Consider the following 22,812-nt stretch of genomic DNA (forward strand, 5'->3'; position numbering starts at 1 on the left):
CTGCCCTGCCTTGGGCTGCGCTGCCGCGTGAGCCACCGCTGCTGGGCCACCGGCCCACGGGGCTGCCTGTTGCTGGGGCTGATGGGGGCAGCTTCACTTGTTGGCCTGGGTTCCCCTTCCCTCTGCTTCCCCCCCCCCCGCCCCAGCTCCCTGGGACAGGGATGATGAGGGCAGGGCAGGGATGGAGGGCTCACGATACAGGAGCGGGATGCAGGGGGGGGGTCAGGATGCGCGACCAAAACGGGGCTCCCAGGAGGCTGAATCGAGCCTAAGTGGGGGACCGAGGGGTCTGGGGGCTCTGCGTGTTACGGGAGCCCGGCTGCGAAGCCACGGGCACCACGTCCCCACCGTGCGCGTCCCCACACGTGCTGGCAGCCCCCATCGTGCTCGGGGGGGAGCGCGTCCCCCCGTGCCTGCGGCACACGGAGGGGCCCGGGGGCTGCGTGGGCCCGGTGCTGGCCCCTGCCGTGTCACAGCGTGACTCGGTGCCGGTACCGGGTGCTGCCGGTGACACCGTGTGGGCGAGGAGCTGCAGGCTGGGGGGTGCCACCCCCCTCCCGGCCCCCATTGGCAGCTCTCCTCTCGCCCACCCGTGACGTGCCATGGGCAGAGCCCCCTATTTATCCCCGCACCGAAGCCTGCACCCCGGTTCTTCACCTCCCGGCAGCCGCAAGCACCGAGGGTTGCTCAGCCCCCGGCTCCGCACCCGAGGGCTCAGCAGGTCTGTGCCCTGCGGCACCCGGCCCCGGGGGTCCTGGGGGGGGCTGCTGCGCCCCATCCTCACCCAGCTGGGAGAGGGCGGAAGGGAGGAGGAGGAGGATGGTGGTGAAGGCACCGGGGAGGAGATAGGGGGTGAAGATGCTGCTTGAATTCGGCTTGGGGAGGGCTGGGTTGGCAAAGATGCGTGTGCCAATGTGTGCCAATGTGTGTGCCAGTGTGTGCCAATGTGTGTGCCAATGTGTGCCAATGCACGTGCCAATGTGTGCCAATGCGTGTGCCAGTGTGTGCCAATGTGTGTGCCAATGCGTGCCAATGCACGTGCCAATGTGTGCCAATGCGTGTGCCAGTGTGTGCCAATGCATGTGCCAGTGTGTGCCAATGTGTGTGCCAATGTATGTGCCAATGCACGTGCCAGTGTGTGCCAATGCATGTGCCAGTGTGTGCCAATGTGTGTGCCAATGTGTGCCAATGCACGTGCCAGTGTGTGCCAGGGGACACGCGAGTGTGCCCTCATCCAGGTGAATGTGCACGACTGAGCCCGAGCTGGCGTTTGCATGGTTCCGGCTGCTGTGAGTGCACGAAGGGGGCACCACGGCCACGAGGGGCGGGTACGGGACCCCCCCCCCCCCGTGTCCCTCCGTGATGCACCCCCATAAGATGCTCCCGCACCCCTGAGAGGCACCCCCAGACGCGTTCCCCCCCCCCCCCCCCCCCATTCTCAGCGCTTATCCCGGTCCCGGACTCTCCCCGGGCCGCCCCGCAGAGGGGGCGCTGGCTCGGGGGGCCCCCGGGCCCCTCCGCTCCGCCGCTGACCGCCACCCCCAGGCCCCCCCCCCGGACGATGAGGACCCTCCCGGTGCTGACGGCGCTGCTCGCCCTGGCGCTGCCGCTCGCCCTCGCCCGCCGCCCCCCCGCCGCCGCCCCGCCGGGCCCCGCACAGGTAGCGCCGTCGGGGGGAAGAAGCCGCGGGGGGACCCCGGTTTCCCCCACTCCGCTTCCCCCTCCATTCCCCCCCCCCCCCCGTCCTTCACCCGCTTCGCTTCCCGCAGGGGATCCCCGACCCGGAGCCGGTGCCCCGCAGAGCCCGCGGCAGCCCCGGGCCCGTCTATGCCGCTCTGCTGCAGCTGCTGCGGGAGGAGGACGCCGGTGAGCGCCGGGGGGGGGGGGGCCGGGGGGGGTGGGGGGGGGCTCGGTCCCTCCGGTCCTTCCCGGCCGCTCTCACCCGCTTCGGTCTCTTGCAGGTCCCCCCTCGCCCGCGGCTCTGCAGAAGCGTAAGTCCCGGCCGGTGCCGGGGCCGGGGCCGGTGCCGGTGGCGGCGGCGCAGCCGGGCCCCGCGGCGCTGACGGCGGCTCTCTCCGCAGGGGACATGCACGACTTCTTCGTGGGGCTCATGGGGAAGCGGGCGGCGGAGCCCGGGCGGCCGGCGGGGGGGGACAGCGGCGGCCGGTGCCCACGGTGCTCCCCGGCGTGACCGCGGGCAGAGCCGGGGATGGGGCGGGGGGGGGGGGATACGACGGCGTGGACGGGGCCGTGTCCTGTGTCCCGGTGCGGGCCCCGGCCGTGTCGCGGTGTCCCGGTCGCGCCGCCGCTCACGGAGCCGTCGGGGCCACGCAGCCGTGTCCGAGCGGAGCCGGTGTACGGAGCCCACGAACAAACACCCGTGCCCGTGCCGGGCGCTCTCTGTGTCTTGGCTGCGCCGCGCTGGGACCCACGGAGGTGGTGGTGGTGGTGGGAGGGGGGGGGGGATGAACGAACCCACGGGGATGGGGCTGCGGGTCCCGTCCGTGACCCCCGGTAACCGAAGCCCGTGGCCGCCCCGGCCCCGCTCAGCGTCCTCCAAGCCGCATGCGGGCGCTGTGGCCCCGCCGCACGCAGGGCGGACGGAAGCGGCTCCGGCGGCGGCCCGGGGCGGGTCGGCGCCTTTGTGTGAGCCGAGCCGGGATGGTGCGGGGCAGCGGCCGGGTAAGGACCCCGCCGGCCCCGCCGCAACCCCCGCGGGGCCCCCCCCCCTCCCTCGGGCCTCCCGTTACCCCCCCCCCTCGGGGCCCTTCTGCTCCCCCCCCCCCCCCCATCCTCGTGGGTCACCGCATCCCCGGGGGCCCCCGTTCCCCCCCTCCCGCGGTCCCCGGTGCCCTCCGCGTTGCCCCCGTTCTCCCGGGGTTATCCGGACACCCCCGCGGGCAGCGGAGCTCCTCTGCCCGCTCCCGGCCCCCCCCCCCAGCCCTTCCCGGCTCCGTCCCGACCCGGGGATGCCCCCGCGCTGCCCAAGTGCAGCGTTTCCCCTGCGGAGCCTTCCTCGGCCATCCTCATCCTCCTTCGCCTCCATCACCGGGGGGAGCCGGCCCGGCTTCGGCTCCTCTTTGCCTCTTAGCGCAGGATAAAGCCCGGACCCCAAAGTCCCGCTTGTGGGGTCGCAGGGAGGGAGAGGTGCGGGGCTGGGGATGGAGCTCCCTGGCGCTGTGGCCCCGTGTGGCCCGGGGCCCCCCCGTGAGTGCGATGGGGACAAAGGTGGAAGGAGGAGCTCAGGTGGGGATTGCCGGTGCCATGGGGCGGGCAGCCTGGGGATGCTGCACAAACTGGGCCACGCAGCGGAGGAGTCCCCCGGGAGCCAGGGAAGCTGGTGTGGAGGGGAGGATTCCCACCTGGAAACCTGCTGCGTGGGTCCGGGGGGGATGCGGAGCAAGGGGCTGGAGGGGCTGGAGGTGAAGCCAACCAGCGAGCAGAGCCTGAATGGATGGAACAGGCACCACTTGGGGCTGGGGCCCTCTGTCCATGCCCAGGCAGAAGTGGGAACCTGAGGCTGTTGCTGGCACGGCCAGTGATGGTTTGCTTTGTCCCTTCGCCCCCAGAGCATCCCACGATGGGTTCTGGTCCATCTCCCTCTAAGCAGCTCCACTGCTGCTTCCGTTACTCATCGGGAAGGTGGGGGATCCGAGGCGTGACGGCAGCGATGTTCTTTGGTGCCATCCCGTGTCTCCCTTTCTCTAGAGCCCCTTGCCCTGCCAGTCTGTGGATGCCCGCAGCTGCTGAATGCGTGAAGAAGAAGCCGACCCAGGAGAAGGACTCTTAAGCAGCTAAGATGGGCATGAGGATCAAGCTGCACAGCACCAATCACCCCAACAACCTGCTGAAGGAACTCAACAAGTGCCGGCTCTCCGAGACCATGTGCGACGTTACCATCCTGGTGGGCACCCGCTCCTTCGCTGCACACAAAGCCGTCCTGGCTTGCGCTGCGGGTTACTTCCAGAACCTCTTCCTGAACACGGGGCTGGATGCCGCCCGGACCTACGTGGTGGATTTCATCACCCCGGCCAACTTCGAGAAGATCCTCAGCTTCGTGTATACCTCCGAGCTCTTCACAGACCTCATCAATGTGGGTGTCATCTACGAGGTGGCCGAGAGGCTGGGCATGGAGGACCTGCTGAAGGCTTGTCACTCCACCTTCCCCGACCTGGAGAGCTCCGCCATCACGAAGCAGCCCTCCCTGTCCATGAGCGAAGGGCGGTCGGGGCCCCTGAGCAGCACCTCCTCGGAGCAGAGCCATTCCTTGGGTGACATCCGGAGCACGGGGGAGCATTTCGGCCCGGAAAGGAATTACGCCTTGCACGGGGAAGCGGCCGGCGGCTACAGAGAGGATGAGAGGACGACAGTGAGTGAAAGCAGCCAGACTCTTCCCGTCATGCACCCGCAGCAGCCTCCCAAGGCGGAACAGGAACCGGATCAAGGGCAGTTTGCTCTTGCCACGAGCATGGTGGCCCAGCCCGTGAGCATCGTGGTGCAGAGCGCCGCGAGCTCCTGCCAGCAGTATAAGGTGCAGAGCAACGGTGACTACAGCAAGGGCAGCTTCTTCACCGCTGATCCTTCCCTGGATGTCTCGACGGGGAGCAACTCGTGTCCCAGCAACAGCGACCCCTCCAAAGAGCAGGGCTTTGGGCAGATGGATGAGCTTCAACTGGAGGACTTGGCCGAGGACGAGCTGCATTTCGAGGATGCCAGTGAAGAGCTGGCCCCGTCGGAAGAAGTTATTGAGCTGAGTGACGACAGCGAGGAGGAGCTGGCCTTTGAGAGCGACAGCAGGGACAGCAAGGCCATGCCCTGCCAAGTGTGCAAGAAGGTCCTGGAGCCCAACATCCAGCTCATCCGCCAGCACGCCCGAGACCACGTCGACCTCCTCACCGGCAACTGCAAGGTCTGCGAGACCCACTTCAAGGACCGCAACTCCAGGGTCACCCACGTCCTGTCCCACATCGGCATCTTCCTCTTCTCCTGCGACATGTGCGAGACCAAGTTCTTCACGCAGTGGCAGCTGACCCTGCACCGCCGGGAGGGGGTCTTTGACAACAACGTCATCGTCCACCCCAGCGACCCCCTCCCCAGCAAGGGCCCCGCGTTCGGACCGGCCTCGGAGCTCTCCTGTGCTGCGTGCGGGAAGCCTTTGGCCAAGGATTTCCACTCCGTCCGCAACCACATCCTGGAGCACGTGAACTTGAAAAGCCAAACGTGCGGCGTGTGCGACCAGAGGCACCTCAGCCTCTGCAGCCTCCTGTGGCACGGCCTGGCCCACTTGGGCATCTCGGTCTTCTCCTGCTCCGTTTGTGCCAGCAGCTTCGTGGATCGGCACCTCCTGGAGAAGCATTTGGTCGTGCACCAGAGCGCGGAGGAGGCTCTGTTCCGGTGCCACTTCTGCGGGCAGAGCTTCAAGCTGGAAGCTGCCTATCGCTACCACGTCAGCCAGCACAAGTGCGGGAGCAGCCTGGACCTGCGCCCGGCTTTCGGGGAGCGCCTCCAGCATCAGAGCCTGCAGAAGAGGAAGGGGCCGGAGGAGTTCCTGAGCGAAGACCTGGCGCTGCCCAACCAGCCGGGCAACAGCAAATACAGCTGCAAGGTGTGCGGGAAGAGGTTCGCCCACACCAGCGAGTTCAACTACCACCGGCGCATCCACACCGGCGAGAAGCCCTACCAGTGCAAAGTGTGCCACAAGTTCTTCCGCGGCCGCTCCACCATCAAGTGCCACCTGCGGACGCACTCGGGGGCCCTCATGTACCGCTGCACGGTGTGCGGGCACTACAGCTCCACGCTCAACCTCATGAGCAAGCACATAGGGGTGCACAAAGGCAGCCTCCCCCCGGACTTCACCATCGAGCAGACTTTCATGTACATCATCCATTCCAAAGAGGCGGAGAAGAACGCCGATAGCTGATGGGGTGAGGCAGGGCAGGGCCAGCGAAGGAGCTGCGGAGGAACTGGCACCGAGCTCGTCCCGTGCGCGGGACACGGAAGCCTCCTTTTTTCTCTCTTTTGTTCTCTTGGTTTTGGGCCTTTTTAGCGAGGGCAGGCGTTGTCCGAGTGAGCAGCCCGGGAGCCGCATCCCTGCTCCGGGCCGTCCGTCGTGGTTACTTACCTCTGGTCCCGTAGAGGCCCCCGAGTCCTGTGTTTTTAGCGTTTACTCACTAGGTTTGGGAATCTAGATGCTTTCCTTTGGAGACCTTGTAGCCCTCTTGGCCAGGCTTCACCCTCCGCTCGAGCTCGTCCGCAAACCGATGCTGCTAAGACTTTTCACACCCTGACCTCAGTAAGAGAGGGACGGAGCCAGAGCAGGATGGGGCTGGGCTCCGGGAAGAGGAGAAGAAAGAAGCGGAAATAGACTCAATGCTGGGCATCGCTGGGGTTCTGCTGCTGCGGCGAGGAGAGGGGTGAAGTCCACGGCCCAGCACCACGGAGGTCCCCGCCGTGGGGACCGGAGCGAGCGTGCGCGCGCCGGGAGGAGGGATTCCTGCTGGGAAGGGCACCGGGATGGTGGCCGCGGCTCCAGGGCCATCCCCAGGCCAGCGCATCCCTGCAGGAGGAGCTGGAGGGGTGATTCCCCCCCTCTGAAGCCCTGGGTGGAGGGAAGGAGGCAGCAGCAGCAGAGGGAGCGCTGCAGGGGAGGGAGCAGGTTGGGGCTCCAGGTGTGATGTCAAAGAACCACGGAATGCTTTGGGTTGGAAGGGACCTCGGAGCTCCTCCAGCTCCGACCCCTGCCGCTTGCGGGGCCCCCGTCCACTGGAGCAGCTTGCTCCAACCTGGCCTTGAGCACTGCCGGGGATGGGGCAGCCCCAGCTCCTCTGGGCATCCCGTTGCAAGTATCCTAGAGGGAAGAGCTTCCTCCTTGTCTCCAACCCGAACTTGGTCCCCTCTGCCTTCTACCGACCTGCCGAAGGTGCTGATGCCCGTCCCAGCGCTGGCAGCTCCAGGGAGCGGCGGCGCAGATCCCATCGGACAAGGCTGTGATGAAGCTGTTGCCTTAACCCGCAGGCAGGTACCTTCGAGCATTTGTCTCTCTGCTGCCGTGGATCCCGGGCGCATCCTGGCCGTGTCCCGTGTTCCCGGTCCGTCCGGGTGCGGAACGGGGCCGTCAGTTCCACAGGCACCGGCTGGGGGCTGCAGCAGAGCAGCTCCAAGAGCAGCAGCACCGCCGTGACCCCGAGCTGGAGCCTTCCATCAGGAAGGGCTGGGGCTGCCTTTTCCCCCGTGTTATCCGTCTGGGGCGCAGAGGTGGAGGGAGCCCAGGATGTCCCAGGCCGCAGCGCGAGCTCCGCCTGCCCTTCGGTACCTCGTTCTACCTCACAAACAGGAAGCACTCCGGGCTTTCGGGCCCCAGCCGGAGCAAACCCGGCTCCTGTGCTCCTGCAGACGCTGTTCCAAACGAAACTGCTGATCGCAAACCCTGGAAGCTCATCCCCCCCCCTCCCTTTTCCCCTTGGAAGGGACAAGGAACGGCACGGGCTGGATGCGTGGTGAGAGCTTGGAATTGCCCCCCCCCCCCCCCCAGTGCTGTGGCCTTGGCCGAGCCCCTTCACCTCTTTGCCTCAGTTTCCTCATCTGTAAAATGAGGGTGGTGACACTCGTGGTCCCGACCTACCTCCGGGGAGCGTGGTGGAGGATGCTTCTACCCGCACGTGGTGAGCAAGGGACGATGCTTGTCCTTGGGAAGCGGCAGCCTCCATCCTTCCCATCCTTCCCATCCTTCCCTGTCCTGGACCGGTTCTGCCCGGGGTTGTTTTCCTGCTGTTGCAGCCTTCCCCATGGAAAGCAAACTCCCCTTTAGCCCCATCCCTGCCTGTGAAACAAGCTCCGGAGCAATACAAGTAGTGGGAAGCAGGAGGGGGTGTGCCGAGGGGGGAGCGGCGCCGGTGGCTCCTGGGCATTGCAAGGCACATCCCATGGGGAGCGTTCAAGAGAGAGTTGGAGGCTGCTGGCTTAAGGATGGATTTATCCTGCCCCCAGAGCCTGTGTCCGGAGGGGAGGCACTGAAGCTGTTGCCAAACCCAGAGCTTTGGTTGCCAAAGGCCGGTCTCGTGGTGCCGGGCCGTGGGCTGCGATGTCTCCATAGGCTGAGGAGGCATCTTTAGCTTTGTGGTGTGAAGATGGGGGGGGGTCGGAAGGCGTTTGGAGGCCATGGGGTGCTCTGGGAAGGGGTAGGAGCCGATGGAGGCTCCTCTGCGGTGTCTTCCCTTGTCCTGGTGCAGACAGGAACGGATGCGACCTGCTCTGCTCTGCCGGTTGCTATGAAGGATGTGAGGGGGGGACCAGGAGGCTCGGGGTCCTTAAAGCCTTGGGAGCCTCTGAGCGCATCCCGGAAGCCGGGATGAGCTTTGGGATGGGTGAAGGCGTCTCCTGGAGCAGACGAAGCTGTGAAGCAAAAGCCTTTTGTGCACATAAACCAAATAGAAGCTTTGACACTGAACCACTGCGGGGCAAAGCGAGCCGGGCTCTGCACGCAGGGCCAGGGCAGCAGGGGCTGGGTTTGGTGGTGGGGCCAGGGAGGGCGCTTGCGGCTCGGATTCCTTCCTGTCCTAGAAGGCACCGTTCCCATGTGGAGCATCCCAGGTTTCGGCGAGTCCCATCGACGGAGGGGATGTGGGGAACGGATGCGGACCCCAGTGGGGTCCCCAGACCCAGCTCCAGACTGGGAGCTCCAGTGCTCCTGCGGGATGACACTTACCTACCTCGCCTGGAGGTGCTTTGGGATCCTCAGGCTCCAAGAGGGAATTGCAGAGGGCGATGCTTTGCTGTGCACAGAGCACCCAGGAAACCCCGGCACAAACCCCCCCCCTCCCAAAAAAGGCTTCGTGAGGGGTTTTCCTCTGCTTTCTCACCCACAATCCCGTTGGATTCTCCCCTTTCCCGACAGATCCAGGTCTCTTCCTGCAGCAGACGAAGGATAAGAGTGGAGTTGCTGTCTAACCTCTCTGTTACGTGAATCGTAGGTACTGACCTCCTGATATTTAAGTGTTTCCTATCTCTTTGCTGTAAAGTTTTGTATATTTTGTAAGCTCACCCCCCCCAGCAGTAGGTGTCCGCAGCGGTTCCCCATCGGGTTCTTTTCTACTCCATCGAGCGCTCAGCACAAAGTGTGGTCTTTATTTAGAATAATAAAATGGAAAACGTTGAGCTCTTGTGCCCGGCTTCTTGCGCCCAGCTCCGTGGAGGTCTCAGCGCATCCCTGGCTCTGGCCGTATCCTGCTCCCGTGCTCCGGGGTCACAGGGAGAGCGGAGCCCGGCATTCCTGTGGCTGGTTCCTCAGCAGCTTGGAAGCCGGAGCCTCCTTAAAGGCATGGGGGAACGGCTCCGGGTTTGCGTTCCTTGATGAGCCCTTGCCATGCAGGCGAGGGTGGAGCGCGCCAGGCTCGGAGCTGTTGCCTGGTAAAGGAAACCCCGTTGGTGTTTGAGAGCTGCTCCAGTTTATGGCAGCGCTGGGAAGCCCAGCTCGGGCCGGGCTGACCTCCGCAGGCAGAGCTGCTCCCATAGGAGCTAGGCTGAGAACACTGGGGCTGGAGGAGAGCAGCTTCCAGTGGGGTACAGGGATGCTGGGGAGGGACCAGCACCAGGGGCTGGAGCGATGGGACAAGGGGTGATGGGTTCAGGCTGGACCAGGGGGAGTTCAGGTTGGAGATAAGGAAGCTCTTCCCTGTGAGGGTGCTGGGATGGGTTGAATGGAGAAGGTTTGGATGCTCCATTCAGGTTGGATGGGGCTTGGAGCAAGCTGCTCCAGTGGAAGATGTCCCCGCCGGTGGCAGGGGTTGGAGCTGGGTGAGATTTAAGCTCCCAACCCAAACCGTTCCGTGGGTCTATGATTCCTGCTGGGAGCCACCGATGAGCTGGGGGGCTGCTGGTCCAGGGGTCCCCTAAGGGGTGCTGGAGGCTTTAATGGGGTACTGAGGGACCCAGCTAAAGGACTTGCAGGGCTCCAAGCCCAGCTCCGTGTGTGGGGCTTTAGGAGGCTTTACTTGAGGCCAGCCTGGCCCTGGGGTCTGTGAGCGAAGCTGCAGGTACATGAGGAGAGGGTTTTTCGTATCAAAAGAAGGAAGTTTATTAGGTCAAACACCAGATTTTACACGTTTAAACTGGAATATATCGTCCTGGTTACGTCACACAGCAAGTGCCCGGTTACTTGTCTGCCGTTGGGATTGGCGATAGCAGAAGGGAAGGATCAGGATCAGAGCTGGGGGTCGTGTCCGTGCGAAGCTGCTTCCCATTCACTGGTGCTGGGGCTTTGCCTTGTGCCCAGGTGATGGGGATGAAGGAGCTGGGACCGCGCAGGTCCCCAAGGCCAGGCTGTGAAACTGGGGGTAAGGACCATGAGGAAGGCGAAGGGCGCAAGTCGCTTCCCTGAGCTGGACGCTGGGATGGGAACAGGGACTGGAGCGACAGGACAAGGGGTGATGGGTTTAAACCGAAACAGGGAAGTTCAGGTTGGAGATAAGGGGGAAGCTCTTCCCTGTGCGGGTGCTGAGGCGCTGGAATGGGTTGGATGGAGAAGTGGTGAATGCTCCATCCCTGGCAGTGTTCAAGGGATGGGGCTTGGAGCAACCTGGTCTAACATGAGGCATCCCTGCCTGTAGCAGGGGGTTGGAACTGGATGACCTTAAGCTCCTTTCCAACCCAAACCGTTCCATGACTCCATACCCGAGGGAGCCAGCTCCATCCCCAGCCTCAGCACCTCTCTATGAGACGGATTTGGCTCTCGCTCTCAGCCCAGCAGCAAGCGGAGCCTTGGGGCAGGCAGGGATTTACGCTGCCAACAGCAGAGCTGCTGCCGGTGATAACGGAGCGCTCGCCTTAACCCCTGGCCGTGGGCTTCTCCCGCATATCCCGGGATATCCTGCTCCCCGCCCTGCGCCCCCGCATCCTGTCCCGGGATTTGCTTACGCTTTGCTCTTTTAAAGACGCTGTTCCTGGAGCAGCTCAAGGCCTTTGGGAGATTTATGGACCCGCTCCTTCACCTTCCCTGCCCAGGGCTTGCCCCGCGGCACGTGACGGCGGAACCCGGACAATGATGAACTTTCTCCGGATGCTCCGGTTTCTTACACGGCCAAACCCCGCGTTCCGGCTCTCAGGAATGCTGTGTTCCCACGGGAGCACGGCCTTGGATCACAAGGAGCCACCGGAGCCTGGTGAGATGCTTGGAAACACAACCGGTGGCCTTAAACCTGCCCCGGGTTGGATGCAGAGCGCAGAGTGGGAACCCCACCGCGGTGGCCGTGCCCGGTCAAACCCAGCCTCCCCCAGCGCTGCTCTGCCGCTGGCTTTGCCCCCGGCAAGCTGCTGAGCCCGCATCCTTCCTGCCCTGCGCCGCCGTCATCTCTGTCCAATCAGGCTTTGAGGCCTTTGCTGGGCATTCCAAAGGGATGGATTCCTTCCGTCCCGCTGGGGTTGGCAGCACGGCAAAAGGGGCGGCATCCAGGGCTTGTGTGGGGGGAATGGTTGGGCTTGATCTGAAGGTCTTTGCAAGCTGGTTGATGCTCTGGTTCTATGATTATGACCCTATGATTCCATGATTATGACCCTATGATTCCATGATTATGACCCTATGATTCCATGATTATGACTCCGATTCCATGACGGTGAGGGGCTGCAGCAAGATGTCTGCATCCCCCAGTCCCCGTTTGGTACCCAGCCCTGCTCCGTAGCACAGGAGGTGACCAGCCAAGAAGTGTTGAAGAGCAAAGAGTCTCCTTATCACCAAGGGAAACCCAAGCCCAGCGGCCCCGGGGCTGAGCAGGAGAGCCCGATCCGTGTTAGTTGGGGGGGCTGTTGTCCTTGGCGATGACTATGGAGTGCTGCGTGGTGGAGGAGGAGTTGTCTGCGCCCTTCTGCTTGCCCTGCTCCTTTGGGATGTACTTGACGACGGCCGAGATGAGTTTGCTGCGGAAGCTCTTGCTGAGGAAGTTGTAGAGGATGGGGTTGACGACGCAATGGAGCAGCGTGAAGCAGTCGATGATGTCGTAGAAGAAGTAGAGGAGATGGGCGAAGGTGCAGTGGAGGACGATGTGGTTGCCGTCGAGGGTGAGCAGCATGAGCATGATGTGGAAGGGCAGCCAGCTGACGAGGAAGACGAGGATGTAGGCGTAGATGAGCAGGCAGTGCTTCCTGCTCTCCGGCTTGGTGCGCTTGATGAACCTGGCCGTCAGGACGTTGAAAACGGCGATGATGGGGAAGGGGATGAGGAACCCAATGGTGGTGGTGGCCAAGCTGACCGCCAGCGCCCACTCGTCGTAGGTCTCGAAGGGGGCCATGAAGATGCAGATGGGCTCCCCGGTGTTGACCAGCTGCATGTGAGTGACCTCCAGCACCGGGATGGCTGCTGCCAAGAGCCAAGCGCAGGCGCAGACGACGCGGCGCGCACGGTGCTGGTGCTTGCGCCAGAAGAGGGAGGAGCTGGTGAGGGACACGTAGCGGTCCACGCTCAGGCAGGTGAGGAAGAAGATGCTGGCGTACATGTTGGCGAAGTAGAAGTAGTGCGTGAAGCGGCAGAGGAAGCTGCCCCAGAGCCAGGTGTAATCCAGCATCACCTCCAGCATCCAGATGGGCAGCGAGAGCAGCACTCCCAGGTCAGCGATGGCCATGTTGAGGATGTAGAGGTTGACCAAGCTCTTGTTGCCCCGGGTCTGCCAGTTGACCCAGATGACGAGGAGGTTCTCCACCAAGCCCACCACGAAGATGACGAGGTAGAGGATGAAGAGGATCACCCGCTTGACGTTCTCATCCAGACTGAACTCGCAGAAGCTGTAGGTGTAGTTGAGGAGGTGGAACAGCTCGGACCAGTTGTGGTAGTCCCTGTACTCGTTCAGGAGTGTGTGGGTCTCAGTGGGGGCAGTGGTCACCTCGGCCATCCTGGTAGCTGCAAGGCAAGGGAAAGCTCAGGACCAACTGTGATGGGGACAACAGGGCAGAGGGATGAAGGATGGTGGCAGCACCCAACAGCCCTGAGGCTCCGCAGCATCAATCGCTGCAGGAGCAGAGCTGACAACCCAGGACAGCAGCTCCCCGCCGAGCCCTGGTGTGTGGATGCTCCTATTGGGATCCACTGGGACTCCCAAGTAGGTGACAAACCCATAAGCTGAAGGGAAATGCAATTGACCCGAGCATCCTTTAATTGCCTCAAGCTGCATCCGTGCAGCGAAGACACCGCGGACCCCATCCAGCCTCACCAATCCAACCGTTCCCCTGGGAAAAGGGGAGCGTGCCGAGCTTGGAAGCAGGAACCCCCCACTCATCATCAACCCTCCGTCACCCGCCCGAGCCCCACACCACAGAGATGGGCTCTGGAGCCCCCCATTGCCATTGCTCCGCACCTTGCGGCAGGTCCTGCGGGTGGTGCTGGCGCAGTCGGATGCTGCTGGATGCGGATGCGGCTCAGGGATCCTCTCTGCTCCGCTGCTCGGGCGCCTCTGGGGCAGCGGAGCCGCGGCGCGGAGCTCGGGGTGGGCTTTTTTGGCTGCTTCCCAGCAGGAAATGACCATCGTGGTCCGGCATCCTGCGGCAGCTCAGCGCCCGCGGCTCTTGACTCCATTCCCAGCGCCGGCGCCCCGCTCCCGTTTGATCCCACTGCTGGGAGCGGTGTCCATGTGGAAGCTGCAGGTGCCTGGGCGAGGAGCCCCAACACCTCCCCTCCACCATCCCAAGGGATGGATCCTACCCCGGTCCCGCTGTGGATAGGAGGGGAAACGCATCCCTTGGGATGGAGCCGGCTCCTCCCGCAGCTCGGGGAGTCCCAGGGGTGGGTTAAGGCATCAGCATCCCTCCTGCTCCCACTGTGCCGGGGCGAACCCGAGGTTCTTATAGAGGGGGGGGAAAGGGCTGGAAGCGGAATCTGGGAGCAGATGCCAATGGCCATAGGAGCGCCCGTGCGCTGAGGCCGGGGCGGTGACCGACGGCTGCTTGCTGGCTGCTTCGGCAGGGGCAGGGAGGGGGCTTGAGCCGTGGCCCGGGGCTGCGGAGGGGGCCGATAGCCCCGAGCCCAGCGCCGAGCCGCGGCCGGGTGGAACAATGGCAGGAAGCGGCCGGGGTTTGTGCTGGGCAAGCGGCTCGGAAGGAAGCCCGAGGGCGCTGATAACGGCGGGGCCCGGGACCGCGGCGCGGAGCCGCTGAGCCCGCGGGCAGGCACCGGGCCCCGGCCCCGGGCTGCAGGCGGGAGCTCCGCGCTCACCCGCAGCGTTCGGGCTCGGTGGGGGGCGTTTGGGCTCAATGGGGAGCGTTTGGGGTCAGTGGGGGGGGGGTTTAGGCTCAGTGGGGAGCGTTTGGGGTCAGTGGGGAGCGTTTGGGCTCAATGGGGAGCGTTTGGGCTCAGTGGGGAGAGTTTGGGCTCAGTGGGGAGTGTTTGGGGTCAATGGGAGGCGTTTGGGCTCAGTGGGAGGCGTTCAGGCTCAATGGGGGGCGTTTGGGCTCAGTGGGGGGCGTTCGGGCTCAATGGGGAGCGTTTGGGCTCAATGGGGAGCGTTTGGGCTCAATGGGGAGTGTTTGGGCTCAGTGGGGAGTGTTTGGGGTCAATGGGGAGCGTTTGGGCTCAGTGGGGAGCGTTTGGGCTCAATGGGGAGTGTTTGGGCTCAGTGGGGAGTGTTTGGGGTCAATGGGAGGCGTTTGGGCTCAGTGGGGGGCGTTCGGGCTCAATGGGGAGCATTCGGGCTCAATGGGGCGCGTTTGGGCTCAGTGGGGGCCGTTTGGGCTCAGTGGGGGGCGTTCGGGCTCAATGGGGAGCGTTTGGGCTCAATGGGGAGTGTTTGGGCTCAGTGGGGAGTGTTTGGGGTCAATGGGAGGCGTTTGGGCTCAGTGGGGGGCGTTCAGGCTCAATGGGGGGCGTTTGGGCTCAGTGGGGGGCGTTCGAGCTCAATGGGGGGCGTTTGGGCTCAATGGGGGGCGTTTGGGCTCAGTGGGGAGAGTTTCAGCTCAACAGGGAACGTTTTGGCTCCATAGGGGGCATTGAAGGTCGTTGGGGGCTGCAGGGGGGGTCTCTTTGCTCTCCCCAGCCCCGCAGGGTGCTCGGGGAGCCTTTCCTGCTCGCACCAGGGCCCTGCCTTCTGCCCCTGCAGCACCCAAAGGGGTGGCTCGGTCTCACGTGGGCTCAGCACGTGGGGAGTGGGGGTGCTGCTGACCTTGCTCCATCCTCGGGGGTGTGATCCCCAGCTCTGATCACTGCTCAGCCCTTAATGATGGGTACGGAGGACGCAGGAGGCACCGTGCGCGGCAGGAGGGCCCCGAGGGTGAGCGCAGGCTGGAGCAGCTCCCATAGGAGCCAGGCTGAGGACATCGGGGCTGGAGCAGGGAAGCTGCGTGGGGACCTCAGAGCAGCTTCCAGTGCCTGAAGGGGGGTACAGGGATGCTGGGGAGGGACCTGCAGCAGGGGCTGGAGCGATGGGACAAGGGGTGATGGGTTCAGGCTGGAACAGGGGGAGTTCAGGTTGGAGATAAGGAAGCTCCTTAGTGTGAGGGTGCTGGGGCACTGGGATGGGTTGAATGGAGAAGGTTTGGGTGCCCCATCCCTGGCAGTGCTCAAGGCTGGGGTGGAGCAAGCTGCTCCAGTGGACGGTGTCCCTGCCCATGGAGCTGGATGAGCTTTAAGCTCCTTCCCAACCCAGAGCACTCCATGACCTTGTACCAGGCCGGGGGAGCACCCATCACCCCAAGAGCTGATGCCCTGGGGAGCGAGGAGGAGCCTTTGACCTCATCTCCATGCTCAAGGCTCTCTTACACCCATCCCTCTGATTGCACAACCCTTGCTCCGTTGTCCAGGCTGCAGGCGACCGTGTCGGTGTTGCACAAGCGCCCTCCTTTGCTCCGCACGGGGAAAGGGTGTAACTGGGTGCCACGGGTGGGGTGGGGAATGTGGGGCAGAGGCACCCAGCACGTGGGCACGTGCCTGCTGCCTGCACAGGGGTGCAGTGGGAGCTGCTGGGCGCAGGGTGAGCCTTGGGGTAATGGTTGGATGTGACGAGCGTAAAGGGTTTTCCATGACGACACAAGCTGGACCCTGCCTGGGGTAACAGCCGGAACCCAAAGGCAGCGCTGGTGCTGCTGGAGCACGATCAGGGACGCAACCTCGATGTGTCCCCATCCAAGACCGAAACCAAACCCAAGAGCAGGAACTGCCTTTATTCAGCTGGTTCCCAGGTGTGCGTTGAACCAGGAGCCCAGGAGCGAGCTGGTGCTGCCGGATCCCTCCTTGCCTTTACCGCATCCCTGCCTCAGGCTTTCTGGGTAGGCAGGGGCTGGTGCTTGGCAAACACGAGGTCGGAGAGCGCGGACGGTGCATAGCTGAGGGGGATGTAGAGCAGTTTGGCATCCCAGCCCGCGGCGTAGCGGGTGCGTGGGTAGCGGCTGGTCAGCGCGTGCTCCATGCAGTCCGTCACCAGCGACAGGTTGGGGTTGCACAGATCCTTCATGTTCCTGAAGGTCTGCAGAACTGTGGAAGCAGGAGGCGGCCGGTCAGGCTCAGCGCCGCGAGCGCTGGGATGCTGGGGGTGACGGGACCACTCTCTCGAGCATCCCTTAGGCTTTAGGTGAGGTACTCACAGTGCTTCAAGTAATTCTCCCCGTAAGCCACTTTGATTTCCTCCGGGAGCTTCTCCCAGGCGACCATAAATTGCTTCCGTGCGTTCTCCTCGTTGGTGATGCTCGTCTGGAAGTAGCCGGGCTCGATGACGCTCACCTTCACCCCGAAGTTGCGCATGTCAAGCCTGCAGGGGATGAAGCCCCATGGCAGCATCCCCTGCTCGTGCCGGGGATCCCAAGCGGAGTCCGAGCAACTCAATGACCCAGCACGAGGCTGGATGGATCGAAGCCAAAGCACAAACGCCGTTGCCACCAGCCCCGGATCCGGGGATGGGGGCAAGGTCCGCGGCGTGGGGCTCAGTGCCGGGGCAGGCAGTGCCGGGCAGCGCGGCCGCAGCCTCCTACGCTGTGGCAATGAAATCAAAGCGCTGCCAAGTCCTTTTGCTTTCCCTTACCTGCGGCTGCCTCCACGTGCGCTTGGCTGATAGCGGAGCAGAGCCTGCCAGGGGCACGGAAAGGAGGAGAGATCCCTCCCATGGGCCCCAAGCCCTATGGCTATGGCGCAAGCTCGACCCGGCTGCACCAGGAAGGGGCTTGGCAGGTGGGTGCCCTACCAGGCAAAGAACCCATAGAGGCGAATGGGGACGCTGGGCCAACGCTTACCGGAGGCTGTCGGAGAAGGCTTCCACCCCGAACTTGGAGACGCAGTACCCGCCGCCGAAGAAGGAGAGGCGGCCCATCACGCTGGCCACGTTGACCACGCGGCCCCGCGCCCGCCGCACCAGGGGCAGGAGGCTGAGCGTCACCTCGATGAGGCCGATCAGGTTGACGTTGATCACCTTGAGGAAGTCTTCCTTGCGCAGCCACTCGTTGGGGGCGGCGGGGAAGGCGATGCCCGCGTTGTTCACCAGCCCCCAGAGCCCTGCGGCAGAGAGGGGATGCGGTGAGCCGGGCCCTACCCGATGGCCCCGCACAGGAGGGGGGGTCGCTTCAGCGGGGCTGCCCCATCCTACCTCGGTCACCCACTCGCTCCTTGACCCATGCGGCGGCAGCAGCGATGCTGGGGCTGGAGGTGACGTCCAGGAGCAGGGTCTGCAGCCGCGGGGACGCAGCCGCCCGCAGCCCCTCGGCCCCCTCCTCGGTCAGGCACGCAGCGAGCACCCGCAGCCCCCGCGCATCCAACTGCCGCGCCAGGAGGCTGCCGAAGCCGCTGTCGCAGCCCGTGATGAGCACGAACTTCTCCGGGAGCCCCGGCACCGTCTGGCGCTCCCGGTACCAGCGCCGCAGCAGGACCAGCGCCACCAGCGCTACCGCCACGTACGCCCACATCCCCGCACCGGCACCGGCAGCGCAAGCGGGACCGGCCTCCGCCGTTAATGAACAGTCCCCAGCGCTACCGGCTGCTTAAACGGCCGCTCCCCCGCCCCGCCCCGCCCCGGCCTTGCGGGCTCAGCGCCGCTCCGGGCGGCCGTCGGGGTAATCGTTAACCCGGAGCGGGGCCGCCGCGGGGGGTCCCGCACCCCCCCCCCCCCATGCGCTGTCACCTCGGGACCCCTCCGGATCCTTCCGGACCCCCCCGAGCATCCCCGGACCCTCCGGGTCTTCGCTTCCCCCCCCCCCCCCCGACGTGACCCGAGCCGCTCCCCTCCCGCCCCCCCCCGCCCCCGCCCCGACGGGGCCGGACTACATCTCCCGGCGGCCCCCGCGCCCCGCTTCCTGCCGCTTCCCGCCCGCGATGGCGCGGTTCGAGCCCGCGGCGCTGCCCGATCTGCTCCCAGTGTTCTACCGGCGGCTCTTCCCGCACGGCGCCTACGGCCGCTGGCTCGGCTACGGCGGCGGTGAGCGGGGTGCGGGACCGGGGGCTGCGGGACCGGGGGCTGCGGGACCCGCTCGGGGATGCGGGACCGGACTGGGGCTGTGATACTGGGTCGGGACTGCGGGACCGGGTTGGGGATGCGGGACCGGGGGCTGCGCGACCGGGTCGGGGCTGCGGTACCGGCTCGGGGCTGCGGGACCGGGTTGGGGATGCGGGATCGGGTTCTGGGAGCTTTGGTACCGGGTTGGGGATGCGGGACTGGGTTGAGGCTGCGAGACCGGATCGGGGCTGTGATACTGGGTCGGGACTGCGGGACCGGGTTGAGGCTGAGAGACTGGACTGGGGATGCGGGACCGGGTACTGGGGGTTGCAGTCCCGGCGGCTGCGGGACCGGGTCGAGGCTGTGGTATCGGGTTGAGGATGCGGGACCGGGTCGGGGCTGCGGGGCCGGATTGGGGATGTGGGACCGGGTACTGGGGGTTGCGGTTCCAGGGGCTGCGGTACTGGGTTGGGGCTGTGGTACCGGACTGGGGATGCGGTACCGGGCTGGGGATGCGGTACCGGGCTGGGGATGCAGTACTGGGCTGGGGATGCAGTACTGGGCTGGGGATGCAGTACTGGGCTGGGGATGAGGGATCGGGCTGGGGATGCGGTACTGGGTCCTGGGAGCTTCAGTACCGGGTCGGGGCTGCGGTACCGGGTTGGGGATGCAGGACCAGGTACTGGGGGTTGCAGTCCCGGGTCCCGGGGGCTGCGGTACTGGGTCGTAGGCTCCGATACTGGGTCTGGGACGTGGTACCGGGTCGGAGGCTCCGATACCAGGCCCTGGGGGCTGTGGTACCAGCCGGGGGTACCCCCCAACCATCCTCCTGCCCCCCCCGCAGTGGTGAAGAACTACTTCCAGCTGCGGGAGTTCTCCTTCACGCTGCGGGACGATGTCTACGTGCGCTTCCAGTCCTTCGACAGCCCCCAGGAGCTGGAGCGGGAGCTGCAGAAAACCAACCCCTACAAGATCGACATCGGCGCCGTCTACTCCCACCGGGTGAGTCCTTGATCCGCGCACTCCAAGTGGGAATGGGCCCCGGTGTCGCTGAGCCCATTCCCATCCCGTCCCGCAGCCCAACCAGCACAACACAGTGCGCTTGGGAGCCTTCCAGCCGCAGGAGAAGGAGCTGGTCTTTGATATCGACATGACGGACTACGACGATGTCCGGATGTGCTGCAGGTTCCTAACAGGAGCTGGGATAGCTGGAAAGGGATAAAAGGGGGGTGCAGGGGCAGGGGGTGCAGCCTGGCCCATTGCTCTGTGCCCACAGCTCAGCCGATATCTGCTCCAAGTGCTGGACCCTGATGACCATCGCCATCCGCATCATTGACCGTGCACTCGTGGGTGAGGGTCCTGGGGACCCCTCCTGCACCCATGGATGTGGTGGTGCCCAATGGGGTTAGGTTGGGAATGCCGCATCCCAACACGCTCCCGCTGTCCTCTCCATAGAGGACCTGGGCCTGAAGCATCGCCTGTGGGTGTACTCGGGCCGGAGGGGTGTCCACTGCTGGGTGTGCGATGATGCCGTGCGCAAGTGGTCCCCAGCGCTGCGGGCGGCCACTGTGGAGTACCTGACCCTGGTGAAGGTGGGTGCATGGGGAGCCGGGCACCCCCTTATTGCCCCCCAACCCGCTGAGCATCGCTGTCCCCCCAGGGTGGAGTAGAGACCGTGAAGAAGGTGACTCTCTCCGAGCCCATCCACCCCTTCATCAGGTCGGCTGGGGACCCCCTTTGCCTGGTGCTGAAGTGGTGCTGACTGGTGCTGAGCCTCTTCCCTGCTCCACAGGCGCTCGGTCGCTGTGGTGGAGAAGTACTTTGAGAGCTACGCACTGGTGGGGCAGGATATCCTGGGCAGCCCGGAGAGCTGGGACAAGGTGCTGGCCCTCATCCCGGAGGATATCCTTCCTGCGGAGGGCATGCTGCAGTGCTTGGTGCTGGATGGAGGGTCCGAGATGGGGGGAACAGGGTAATCCCAGAGGATGCTCAGGCACTGGAACAGGGTACCCAGGGGGTGATGGAGTCACCATGCCTGGCAATGCTCAAGGCCAGGCTGGAGCACCCTGCTCCAGTGCAAGGTGTCCCAGCCCGTGGCGCTGGATGAGCTTTAAGGTCCCTTCATCCCAGCCCAATCCCGTGGTTCTCCCATTGTCCGTGACCAGCCTTGACCCCCCCCACAGCACCGCGAGCCGCTGCAGGCCGAGTTCCCCAAGAAGCGGGACTCGGTGCAGCGCTGGGAGCTGCTGAAGGGCCGCATGGAGCGGACACGGGTGAGTGTGACCCCATCCAGGGACCAGGGGACAGGCGCCAGCGCCCACCCCAGGGCTCCTGCCCCACACGTGTGCCCCACAGAAGCAGGCAGCGGCCGGGAAGGGCACCGGGTGCTTCGCGGACTGGGAGGTGATGCTGCAGTTCTGCTTCCCCCGCCTCGACATCAACGTCAGCAAAGGGGTCGGGCACCTCCTGAAGAGCCCCTTCAGCGTCCACCCCAAAACGGGTTGGTCTGGGGTGGGGATGGCACCGCACAGGGACAGCATCGCATAGGGAGAGCATCCCTTACAGATAGCATCACGATAGGGATGGCATCCCATAGGGATAGCATCCCAATAGGGATAGCATTCCATAGGAATAGCATCCCAATGGGGGTAGCATCCCAATAGGGATAGTATTCCATAGGAATAGCATCCCAATAGGGAAACATCCCATAGAGAGAGCATCCCATAGGGATGGCGCCCCATAGGGATAGCATTCCAATAGCAATAGCATCCCAATAGGGAGAGCATCCCAATAGTGATAACATCCCAATAGGGATGGCATCCCATAGGGATAGCATCCCAATAGCTATAGCATTCCATAGGAATAGCATCCCATAGGGAGAGCATCCCAATAGGGATAGCATCCCATACGGAGAGCATCCCAATAGGGATAGCACTCCATAGGAATAGCATTGCAATAGGGATAGCATCCCATAGGGAGAGCATCCCATAGGGATGGCACCCCATAGGGATAGCATCCCAATAGCGATAGCATTCCATAGGGATAGCATCCCGTAGGGAGAGCAACCCCATGACTCCGCTCTCCTTCAGGTCGCATTTCGGTACCCCTGGACCTGCAGAAGCTCGACCAGTTCGACCCCTTCACTGTCCCCACCATCAGGTACGTGATGAACAGCGGGGCCCGGCTCTGCCCACAGCCCCCCAAGTCCCATCATGGAATGAACCGGGTTGGAAAAGACCTTGAAGCCCATCACGGCCTTGCCCGCAGCTCCCTGTGCCATGAGCTGGATGCGGCCGGTGCCGATGAGGAGCAGGAGGATGGAGCGGAGACGGAGCCAAAGCGGCGCACGCGGGGTGAGTGTGACCGGGGGGGGCGTTGGGGGGGTCCCCCCCCATGGCTCCTGCTCAGCCCCACCTCCTGCAGACTACAAGAGGACGAGCCTGGCGCCCTACGTGCGGCTCTTCGAGCACTTCGTGGAGGACATGGAGCGAGCGCGGAGAGGGGAGATGCTGCGGAGGAGCGGTGGGTGCCAGCGAGGGGCTGCGGCTGCACGGGAGCGGAATGGGAGCCCCAGTGGGAGCCTGAATGGGAGCAGAATGGGAGCCCCAATGGGACCTGAGTGAGAGTCTCAATGGGAGCCTGAATGGGACCAGAATGGGAGCAGCATGAGATTCCCAATGGACCTGAGTGAGAGTCCCAATGGGAGCCTGAATGGGAGCAGAATGGGAGCCCCAATGGACCTGAGTGAGAGTCCCAACGAGAACCTGAATGGGAGCAGAAGGAGAGTCCCAATGGGAGCTGAATGGGACCCAAATGGGAGCCAAATAGGAGCCTGAATGGGAGCTGAATGAGAGCCCCAATGGGAGCTGAATGGGAACCCCGATGGGAGCTCGAATGGGACCTGAATGAGACCCTGAATGGGAGCTCAGATGGGAGCTGAATGGGAGCCGAATGGGACCTGAATGGGAGCCGAATGGGACCTGAATGGGACCCGAATGGGACCTGAATGGGACCTGAATGGGAGCCGAATGGGACCTGAATGGGACCCGAATGGGACCTGAATGGGACCGAAATGGGACCTGAATGGGACCCGAATGGGACCTGAATGGGAGCCAAATGGGACCTGAATGGGACCTGAATGGGACCCAAATGGGACCTGAATGGGACCTGAATGGGACCCGAATGGGACCTGAATGGGAGCCAAATGGGACCTGAATGGGACCCAAATGGGACCCGAATGGGAGCTCTCGGCTACAACCCCCCCGTTTCTCCTCATTGCAGACCTGCAAGGAGACTTCTGAGGCCGCCATCGTCCCCTCCGGTGCCTGGAGCCCGAGCCCGGTCCCTGCCCCGTTCCCCCCCGCCCCACACGGACCCTTCTCTGGTTTTGTACCTTTTCTATGCAAACATCATTAAATGTCTCCGT

The 22,812-nt window shown here is 64.3% G+C and overlaps 5 protein-coding genes across 5 annotated transcripts; 3 read left to right on the forward strand and 2 right to left on the reverse strand.

Moving 5' to 3' along the window:
* The first annotated feature begins 1,561 nt into the window (after positions 1–1,561).
* TAC3 (tachykinin precursor 3) lies at positions 1,562–2,191 on the forward strand. Its single transcript, XM_065659461.1, has 4 exons — positions 1,562–1,660; positions 1,770–1,866; positions 1,962–1,991; positions 2,082–2,191. The coding sequence occupies exons 1-4, from the start codon at positions 1,562–1,564 to the stop codon at positions 2,189–2,191; spliced, it is 336 nt and encodes a 111-aa protein (XP_065515533.1).
* Positions 2,192–2,586: 395 nt separating this feature from the next.
* On the forward strand, positions 2,587–9,153 carry ZBTB39 (zinc finger and BTB domain containing 39). The gene is made up of 2 exons (XM_065659670.1): positions 2,587–2,682; positions 3,709–9,153. Exon 2 carries the CDS (start codon positions 3,800–3,802, stop codon positions 5,918–5,920), a length of 2,121 nt encoding a protein of 706 aa, XP_065515742.1. The 5' UTR covers positions 2,587–2,682; positions 3,709–3,799; the 3' UTR covers positions 5,921–9,153.
* A 2,172-nt stretch (positions 9,154–11,325) lies between these two features.
* On the reverse strand, positions 11,326–13,984 carry GPR182 (G protein-coupled receptor 182). The gene is made up of 2 exons (XM_065659674.1): positions 13,338–13,984; positions 11,326–12,883 (listed from the first exon to the last, which is right to left on the reverse strand). The coding sequence occupies exon 2, from the start codon at positions 12,873–12,875 to the stop codon at positions 11,781–11,783; it is 1,095 nt and encodes a 364-aa protein (XP_065515746.1). The 5' UTR covers positions 12,876–12,883; positions 13,338–13,984; the 3' UTR covers positions 11,326–11,780.
* A 2,127-nt stretch (positions 13,985–16,111) lies between these two features.
* On the reverse strand, positions 16,112–17,919 carry LOC136003764 (retinol dehydrogenase 16-like). The gene is made up of 4 exons (XM_065659675.1): positions 17,544–17,919; positions 17,194–17,452; positions 16,552–16,715; positions 16,112–16,441 (listed from the first exon to the last, which is right to left on the reverse strand). Exons 1-4 carry the CDS (start codon positions 17,857–17,859, stop codon positions 16,224–16,226), a joined length of 957 nt encoding a protein of 318 aa, XP_065515747.1. The 5' UTR covers positions 17,860–17,919; the 3' UTR covers positions 16,112–16,223.
* Positions 17,920–18,234: 315 nt separating this feature from the next.
* Positions 18,235–22,785, forward strand: LOC136003769 (DNA primase small subunit-like). Its single transcript, XM_065659684.1, has 13 exons — positions 18,235–18,368; positions 19,231–19,388; positions 19,465–19,571; positions 19,663–19,736; positions 19,842–19,978; positions 20,047–20,105; positions 20,179–20,288; positions 20,568–20,659; positions 20,742–20,886; positions 21,476–21,545; positions 21,654–21,739; positions 21,810–21,908; positions 22,668–22,785. The coding sequence occupies exons 1-13, from the start codon at positions 18,266–18,268 to the stop codon at positions 22,685–22,687; spliced, it is 1,260 nt and encodes a 419-aa protein (XP_065515756.1). The 5' UTR covers positions 18,235–18,265; the 3' UTR covers positions 22,688–22,785.
* The last annotated feature ends 27 nt before the right edge of the window (positions 22,786–22,812 follow it).

This window comes from Lathamus discolor, chromosome 23 (genome assembly GCF_037157495.1).
Source record: "Lathamus discolor isolate bLatDis1 chromosome 23, bLatDis1.hap1, whole genome shotgun sequence".
Taxonomy (NCBI): Eukaryota; Metazoa; Chordata; class Aves; order Psittaciformes; family Psittacidae; genus Lathamus; species Lathamus discolor.

Excerpts from the sequence above, each read along its gene's own strand:
- TAC3 (XM_065659461.1), top strand. The coding sequence starts at position 1,562 with ATGAGGACCCTCCCGGTGCTGACGGCGCTGCTCGCCCTGGCGCTGCCG. Across the intron at positions 1,867-1,961 it reads GCTGCGGGAGGAGGACGCCG|GTCCCCCCTCGCCCGCGGCT; the intron begins GTGAGCGCCGGG and ends GGTCTCTTGCAG. Across the intron at positions 1,992-2,081 it reads GCCCGCGGCTCTGCAGAAGC|GGGACATGCACGACTTCTTC; the intron begins GTAAGTCCCGGC and ends CTCTCTCCGCAG.
- ZBTB39 (XM_065659670.1), top strand. The coding sequence starts at position 3,800 with ATGGGCATGAGGATCAAGCTGCACAGCACCAATCACCCCAACAACCTG.
- GPR182 (XM_065659674.1), bottom strand. The coding sequence starts at position 12,875 with ATGGCCGAGGTGACCACTGCCCCCACTGAGACCCACACACTCCTGAAC.
- LOC136003764 (XM_065659675.1), bottom strand. The coding sequence starts at position 17,859 with ATGTGGGCGTACGTGGCGGTAGCGCTGGTGGCGCTGGTCCTGCTGCGG. Across the intron at positions 17,453-17,543 it reads GGAGCGAGTGGGTGACCGAG|GGCTCTGGGGGCTGGTGAAC; the intron begins GTAGGATGGGGC and ends TCTCTGCCGCAG. Across the intron at positions 16,442-16,551 it reads GGAGAATTACTTGAAGCACT|TTCTGCAGACCTTCAGGAAC; the intron begins GTGAGTACCTCA and ends CTGCTTCCACAG.
- LOC136003769 (XM_065659684.1), top strand. The coding sequence starts at position 18,266 with ATGGCGCGGTTCGAGCCCGCGGCGCTGCCCGATCTGCTCCCAGTGTTC. Across the intron at positions 21,546-21,653 it reads TTCACTGTCCCCACCATCAG|CTCCCTGTGCCATGAGCTGG; the intron begins GTACGTGATGAA and ends CCTTGCCCGCAG. Across the intron at positions 21,909-22,667 it reads GGAGATGCTGCGGAGGAGCG|ACCTGCAAGGAGACTTCTGA; the intron begins GTGGGTGCCAGC and ends TCCTCATTGCAG.